This window comes from Chrysochloris asiatica, unplaced genomic scaffold (assembly GCF_000296735.1).
Source record: "Chrysochloris asiatica unplaced genomic scaffold, ChrAsi1.0 scaffold00141, whole genome shotgun sequence".
Classification (NCBI taxonomy): Eukaryota; Metazoa; Chordata; class Mammalia; order Afrosoricida; family Chrysochloridae; genus Chrysochloris; species Chrysochloris asiatica.
In genome coordinates this window covers 7,660,259-7,668,740 of record NW_006408659.1, presented here as the reverse complement: position 1 = coordinate 7,668,740, position 8,482 = coordinate 7,660,259, and the positions used below count along the sequence as shown (strand labels likewise).

Here is an 8,482-nt window from a genome sequence, read left to right as displayed (position 1 = left end):
TCTGGTCCAGGTCATGTGGGTATCATCTGTAAGTGTGGGCGCTCCTGTGCATATGCCCTCTCTTCCCGTCAGCTGGTAGCTCTACTCTCCTCTCGAGTCCTCCGTGGCCACGCCACTGACTCTGGGCCCAAGAGTACCCAGGCCTCTTCACACTGCTTGCCAAGCAGGTCCCCAACTGGGTCCACATATTCAGTTCTTTTAGCTTGGAAAATGCCAAGCATGTTCTTCCCTTTTTGTTTTCTAATTTCAGGTCTTTGCGTATTTTGTCATAAGAGTTTTGTCTTCTCAATCCGCCCTTTGAAATCCTCTATTGAGCTCTTTTGCTTTATTATTTCTTTTTTCCACTTTCGCCACTCTATGTTCACTGGTAGCTTAGTTGATTACAAGCTGGCCTGCTAACTGCAAGCTCAGCCGTTCAAATCGACCAGTCAATTTGTGGGAGAAAGATGAGACTTCTTGCTTCCGTAATGATTTACTGCCTTGGAAGCCTGATGTAGGGTTTCTATGAGTTGGAGCTAACTTGACAACACACAACACCACCACAATGTTCAAAAGCAAGTTTCAGAGTCTCTTCTGACATCCATTTTGGAATTTCCTTTTTTTTTTCCTGTCTGATTTTCAGTCATTAATGTTCAATGTGTCAAACTTATTCTTGAGATGGCCTCTACATTCAGGTGGGATATAATGTAAGTCATATTTTGAATCTTGTGGACTTGTTTAAATTTCAACTTCAACTTGAACTTGCATATGAGCAATTGATGGTCTGTGCCTGATCAGCCCCTGGCCTTGTTGTAACTGATGATATTGAGCTTCTTTCTCCATGGTCTCCTTCCACAAATGTATTCAATCTGATTTCAATATAATCTATACAGGGAGAGTTATGTGAATAGTCACTGTTTACGCTGAAAAAGGTATTTACAATGAATAATTCATTGGTCTTACAAAATCCTATCATGCAATCTCAAAATGTAATTTTATTACCAAGGCTGTATTTCTAGTTACCAATCCTTTATTTCTGACTTTCATTTTCCAGTCATTAAGCAATTTATCAATCCATCTTGAATGAATGTTTATTCAATTTCAGACAGAGAAGTTGGTAAAAATCTTCATTTTTTTTTTTGTTCTTGGCATGAGTGATTGGTATATAAATCTGAATAACAGTCACAGTAATTGGTCTTCTTTGTAGCTGTATGGATATTATCCTATCACTGACAGCGCTATATACATCATGATAGATCTTGAAATGTTTTCTTCACAAGGACTATGATGCCACCTCTCTTCAATTTGTTATTCCTACACTAGTACACCACTGTTGTCATGTGCCCTAGAGTAAGTTCTAACTTAGAGACACTGTGTAGGGTTTCCAAAGATCTGTTGGTAGTTTTGAACCACCAAACTTGAGATTAACAGTCCAGTGCAGATCTTACGGTGTCACACCAAGACTCAGCGCCACACGACTGTCTAACTCAAACTGGCCAACAGCAGTCTATTGCAGATACTGTCTAGGATATAGATCTTTATGCAATACATTTTATTTTTAGCAACTTCTAATTTTCCTAGATTCATACTTTGTACATTCCATTTTAATTATTAACGTTTCTTCATTTTAAGTACTGCCACAGCAGCAAATGAATGCCCTGACAGCTTACTCCATCCATGTCATTTAAACTGACTCTGCTAAGAGGAGGCAGCTCTTCCCCAGACATATTCTGAGTGTCTGCCAACCTAAGGGTTCATCTCCCAGCTCTGTATCACACAATGGTCCACTGCTATTCATAGGCTTGCATTGGAATTTTTAGTTAAAAAAAAAAAAAAAAATAGCTCTCCAAGTCCTTCTTGATAGTCTTAGTCTGAAAGCTCCACTGAAACATGTCCTGCTGGTATTTAAAATACTGATGGCATAGCCTCCAGCATACATGTTATATTTTATATATTTAGCAGGTCTAGAACTTTCTTATGGATTTCTGGTGTAGCGCTGTAGGATAAATGTAGGACTGCAAGGTTGGTTTAAGTCATAAGGTTGGTGGTTCAAATTCACCAGTCGCTTCTCAGAAACCCCACACTGTGTTGCTTAACAGCAACAACAACTTCTTGTATACAAGTATGCAGAACTCTTTGACTTATAAAATGACAAACTCTGAATTCTTATTACAATTCCTACAGAGAAAGATAACGGATTGAGTCCACATGTAAAATATAAAGTGAAAGCCTCCATAGTAGGAATGCAGGTTGGCTTTCAAGTTTTAGGCACAGCTCTAGTAAAACTAGAATTAATCGTTACTAGACTTTAACCATCTGTATGTGCATTTTAGTAAGCTCAGACCATCTAAAGCTTGTACAATTATTCAGAAGCTTTCAAAATTCTGAATACATGTGTGTGACACATCACATGACTATATGTAAAGATTTCATGTTAAAATATTCGCCAATCTATTAAAATAATGACATTCTTTTCCTTTTTTTTGGTAATTAACTTAGGTTAATTAAAAATTATTTAGATAAACATTCTGATTTAGAAAAAAAACAGTAAAGCTAAATACCAACCCCAATGCTGTCAAGTTGATTCTGACTCATAGCACCCTATAAGACAGGGTAGAATTGTCCCATAAAATTTCCAAGGCTGTGTGGAACTGTAGGATAAGCATTGGACAGCTAACCACAAGGTTAGTGGTTCAATTCCACCAGCTGCTCCTTGAAAACCCTGTAACAGGGTTGTTATGAGTCAGAACTAACTTGACAGCATTTAACAACAATCTTCACAGAAGCCAACTGTCACATCATTCTCCCTCAGAGCATCTGCTGGGTTTGAAGAACCAACCTTTCAATGTTGCTATTGTTAAGTGCCGTTGAGTCAGTTTCAACCCATAGCGACCCTGTATAGGGTTTCCGAGGAGTAGCTGGTGAGCTTGAACTACCAACCTTGCAGTTCAAACTGCTTTGCAGTCTGGCACACTAATCCACAGTGCCACACCAGGACTCCTTTCAACAGATTATCATAAAATCACTGATTTGGGCTCTGACATTCCCTTCTCAACATAAAGACTTATTAAAACACGCAGTCTGTTATAACTCATCCCTACACATATAGCAGGCTGCTTTTTGTTCTGAAAAGACATAGTCCTAATGGCAGAAGTAAATTTGGAGGGTCAGTCATCCAGTTTCCTACATATGTGTTTTTGCATTTTATCATTGCACTGCAAACTGACTGTCTTAGGCTGATTCCTCTCAATTGTGGTTTCTTGGTGGAAAAGGAAAAGCACTGTTTACTAGGACGAGGATCTTTTTCTTAATTTTAACTCACTTGTAAAACATTAATAAAGAGAAGTATACTAACTATAAAAAAAACTGCCCTGTGTGCTGATGACTGGGGGTGGGAGTGGGGGCAGGCTTGCAGGGTATACCCTTTGGTTGGTTGATGATGCATGGAGGGGATTGTAACCATGGCAATGAAATGATATGATAGGATGAATGTAAAGATAATGTTCTCCCATGTAAACTATCACACAATTCACAATAAAACATATTTTAAAAACTACAGTAAACTGCCAACAGTACCCCCACATATCCTTTTTAAAAACTGTAAGGGAGCTTCAAAAAGTTTTAAAAAATGGAATTAAGAGATAATTAAAATTTTCCATTAACTTTTTTTTTAATGTTTTATTGTGAATTGTGTGATAGTCTACGTGGGAGAACATCAGCTTTATATTCATTCCATCATCCATCATTTCATTGGCATAGTTATCATCCTGTCCATGCATCCTCACCCAACCAAGGGGTATACCCTGTAAGCCTGCACCCCCCACCACTCCATTAACTTTTTGAAGCCCCCTAAAATACTTTTTTATTTCTAAACAGTTTTGTATTTCTAGAAAAACTATGCATAAAGTAAAATTCTCATATGCCCCTCTCCCCCTATATGCCCTATTATAGATTGAATTGTGTCCACCAGCCCCCAAAAGATGTGTTGTAATCCTGACCCCTAAACCTGTGGATAAGGAACTCTGGTAGCATAGTGGGTTACAAGTTGGGTCTGCTCACTCCAAGGTCAGCAATTCTAATCTACCAGGTGTTCCACAGGTGAAAGGAGAGGCTTTCTGTTCCAGTAAAGATTTATCAGCCTCGGAAACCGTACACAAGGTCCTATGAGTTGGAACTGACTCCATGGCACGTATCTGTGGGTGTAATTCCATATGGGAATAGGGTTTTCTTTGTTATGCTATTGAGGCCATATTATCCTTAAACTTTTTAGGTATTAAAATAGCAGATCAGGCACGGAGAAGCAAGCACACAAGGAGGGGAAGATATGTGCTATGTGGAGATCACCAAAGGATCAAGGGCTGCCAGGTTTATAGAAGCCGAAAGATCTCCCAGAGACGCCTACAGCCAGTGCCCTGAGTGCAGACTTGTAGCTTCCTAAACTGAGTGAAATATCATTTCTGTTCTTTAAAACCACCCACTTCTATTTATGTTACAGCAGCAACTAGCAAACTAATACATACCCCTTTCTCCCAGCATTAACATCTTGCTGGGGGCCGGGTGGCACACGGTTAAGTACTGGGCTGCTAACCGCAAGGTCAGTAGTTTGAACTCCAGCCACTCCAAGAGAGCAAGATGTGGCTGTCTGCTCCTGCCAAGATTTACAGTCTTGGGAACTCTATGGTTCAGTTCTACTGTCTTACAAGATGGGATCTCTATTAGTTGGAATCAACTTGACAGTAGTGGGTTTCCACATCCCTCGATGGTTCCCCAGTCTCCCCACATTCCGCAGAGAACAATTCCTTTTGCTGCAATAAGGAAACCTGTTGCTGACTGCAGGTATTGGGGTGTTGAGGACCAGTGTCATGGACGAAAATCCAGCACGTGGCTGCACTCAGACTTGCTGGCCAGAGACCCTGTGGGCTCAAGGAAGTAACCTCCGGACATCCCGGGTTCATTGGCTTTTACAAACTCACTGTGGGGCTAGCTCTGTATAATTCTCTTTAGTCCTATTAATTCCTGCTATGCTTCAAACTCCTGTAACTGTAGCCTCTGTGAAAATGGTTTCCTAATGTGCCCCTCTTAATGTCTCCACTGTGTTGGCAGTGCTTAAGGTTCTAAGAACAAATCTCTCTGAGGAACAAACTCTGGCCACGGGGCAAGCTCGTCCAAACTGTTCTTTATCAAATTATTTAGTTATGTTTGATATTAACTTAATACATGAGCCCTTGATACCCATGGACAAATATTAAACTGCTCCTAAAGCCGAGACTGTAAAAAGCTCCAAAAACAAGTTTGCTGGGAAGTTCCAAAAGCCAAGTTTCCCCAAGGGGTAGTCCGGGGTTTTGTCCTAAGAATAACAGGTGTCTGCCTTCTCAGATAGTCCCCAGGTGCAAAACCATTCAGCTAGGTGTCTTGCTTTCTCTTGCAAAACTCTGCCAGCCAGCCGACACAGCAGGATGCCTTTCAATCCTTTTCACTTTCCCCCATCCGAGATTAGGTACTATAGGTATGTTAATTAGGCTTGAGAAACCAAGTTGAGGTCTTGGGATTCGAACCGGAAAAGTGCCATATAATAATTTGCTTGAATTTCTGGAAAATTAAGGAAGTTAGATTATCAAGACAATTTATGATGTATGTTTTAGAATTTGTACCTGTAAATCCTTGTGTCCTGTGTTGAACGATTAATCACATTCCACTTCTGTACCCCGTCTTAACAAACCCCGCCTTCCTTTGTGTAAAGCTCCTCCCCGAAATAAAACTAGGGCGCAGACCAAAGCCCACGTGCCTTACGACTGGCATGCGACTGGCATGTGAGGCATTACAGCTGGCAAGGCTTGCGTTAAGGTTTGCAGGGCGGTGCTTTACTGCCTGCAGGGGCCACAATGCCGGTAGTCCAGGGTCCGTCCGCCAGTGTCGCATCCACTCTGGTTTCAGGGTGTTTTGTGTTCTTTCTCTTTGCGTCTTTGTGTATATTCTTTCTATATCTCTGTCGCCGCCAGACCTCCCAACTTTGTGAACCGAACTCCCTTGTAGAGGCTGGCTCCCGACAGAAACCAAGGTAATGGGGATAAGGGGGAGTTTCTCTAATATCCTCTCCCTGTCTCTCTACATCCTCTTTCCTACCTAGAGTCATCTACATGCACTTGTACCATTTTCTCCTTCCTTCTATCACCATCCTTCTTATTTCAGGGAACAAGTGCTCTCCCTCATCAAGCTGATCTTTCCGTGGCCAACTCTGTGGTCAGTCCATTCACCTGACAGAGTCAGCTCCTTCTAGCTTCAACTGCCTGCCTGTTGCTGTTAAGTGCTGCCAGGTCAGTTCCAACTCATAGCGACTCTGTATAGGGTTTCTGAGGTGCAGCTGATGAGTTTGAACCACGACCTTCTGGTCTAGTGCTTATCTACAGCGCCACCCCAGGACTCCAAACTGCCTGCCTACAGCTCATTAAAAGGGTATATACAATATAATTCTAACATCTTCCCTTCACAAAGGCAGCCACATGCTGGTCAGAGGTGGACATTTGACCTAAGGGACCCAATGCACTGAGTAACTAGCTATTTCCAACCTATATTAAACCTGCCAATAGATGGCGGTGCCCATCTCTGCTAGGATTCTATAAAAACTAAGAGGTACCACAAAATAGTGCTGGGATGCTGAGAGGGACCCTAACCTAGTAAAAAGTGAGAGGTTCAGATGGGAGAGTTAAAGACAGTGCTCCACAGATCTAAGTAGAGGAAACAGAGTTTGAGACAGTCTCAAAGAATCCAGAAAGGGGAAAGAAATGCAGCAGATATGAGAATGGAAAAACAGACTAGTATAATCAGAGCAAAGGTCCCTACATGTTGCAAATGGTTTGCTCTTGGCTACTAACCGAAAGGAGTCCTGGTGTGGCGCTGTGGGTTAATGTGCTGGACTGCAAAGTCAGTTTGAACTGCAAGGTCAGCGGTTCAAGCTCATCAGCTGCTCCTTGGGAACCCTAAACAGAGTTGCTATGGGTCAGAACCGACTCGATGGCACTTAACAACAACAACTAACTGAAAGGATGGTGGAAAAGATGGGGACTGGGATTCACCCAGTGGCATCTCAGAATAAAGACCTGGTGATCATATGATTATAGCCAAGAAAACCCTATGGAGCACAGTTTTACTCTAAAGCACATGAAGCTGTCATAAATGGAAATGATTTAATTGCAAAGAGTTGTTTATAGCCAGAGTATGTTAAATAAGGAGATATATAACCCAGGTAAGGAGTTCTGGTAGCGGAATGGTTACGAATCAGGCTGCAAGCCACAAGGTCAGCAGTTCGAAACTACCAGCTGTTCCACGGGAGAAACATGAGGCTTTCTGCTCCCATAAAGATTTACAGTCTCAGAAACCCTGTACATGGTCGCTATGAGTCGGAACTGACTCCACGGCACATAACAACAAGAATGTGACCCAGGTACATAACTCTGCATAACCAATTCCTTTGACTTATTTGTGAGATTGTGAAATAAAACTTACACTCCTATTGGGTACTACAATAGGGGAGAAATGATATTGCTTTGATGTGCTGTATCTTACATTAAAATTATTTCAATATGTTCTGATAGCAAAAAATACAAAAACTGTAAGTAAGGAGCAAAGTCATACAACCAAATAGTTTGCCAATTTCTTGCATTAGCTAAAGTTGCCTAATTTTCATGTGTTTAAATATCACAGCCCACATTGAGGGCAATGTAATCATTGCAATGAAATGAATTATGATAGGATGAGTGCAAAACTGATGTTCTCCTATGTAAACTATCACTCAAGTCACAATAAAATCTTTTTTAAAAAAATCATAGCCCAACCATCTTTGTCGTGGTCCAAAAGTAAATAAACTCATAGCTCTTTTAGAAAATATTGAGCGTAAAATGCTATTTAGGAAGTTTTGGGTTTTTTTGTCATCTTGAATTCACTATACTCAAGCACATTTCTAACATTAGGTATTCTGACATTTAGGTAAGACCTAAAGATACTGTCACATAAAATTGAGGCCCGTTCTAATAAGCACTCTATATTTATGATCATCTAGGTAAGAAAATGCAAAAAAAAAATTTTTTTTTTTAGTAAAATTTTACAGTACCTGGTAAAAGAGGTCCTTTTATTTCAAAGGTAACCTGAGAAGGTGTCATTCTGATGGCTTTGTCTTTGGATGTTGTGCTAGAAAGAAAAAAGAAATCATCATTCATAGTATATGAAAATATTAGCTCTAGCTACTACCATCAAGAAACAAGTTAACAAGAACTCAAATTTCAACTGTGAGAAAAAGATTTCGTAGTCATAACAGACGAAGGCTGTTGACCACCTAAAGGCTGACAGCTGGAACCCACCATCCGCTCCCTAGCAGAAAGATGTGGCTGGCAGTCAGCTTTTGTAAAGATTCAGCCTTAGAAACCCTTTGTGACAATTGTTTTCTGTCTTACAGAGTCATAATAAGTCGGAATAGATTAGTAGACAATCGATTTGGGTTTGTTTGGTT

General features: G+C 40.7%; 1 protein-coding gene across 1 annotated transcript in view; it reads right to left on the bottom strand.

Annotated features, from left to right (window-relative positions):
• Positions 1–8,482, bottom strand: part of GPCPD1 (glycerophosphocholine phosphodiesterase GDE1 homolog (S. cerevisiae)) — a 75,150-nt gene that overhangs the window by 59,220 nt on the left and 7,448 nt on the right. Inside the window, exon 2 of the mRNA XM_006870408.1 lies at positions 8,087–8,163. Coding sequence (XP_006870470.1) covers positions 8,087–8,135 — 49 coding nt within the window. The 5' untranslated portion in view covers positions 8,136–8,163. The remainder of the gene's footprint in view (positions 1–8,086; positions 8,164–8,482) is intronic.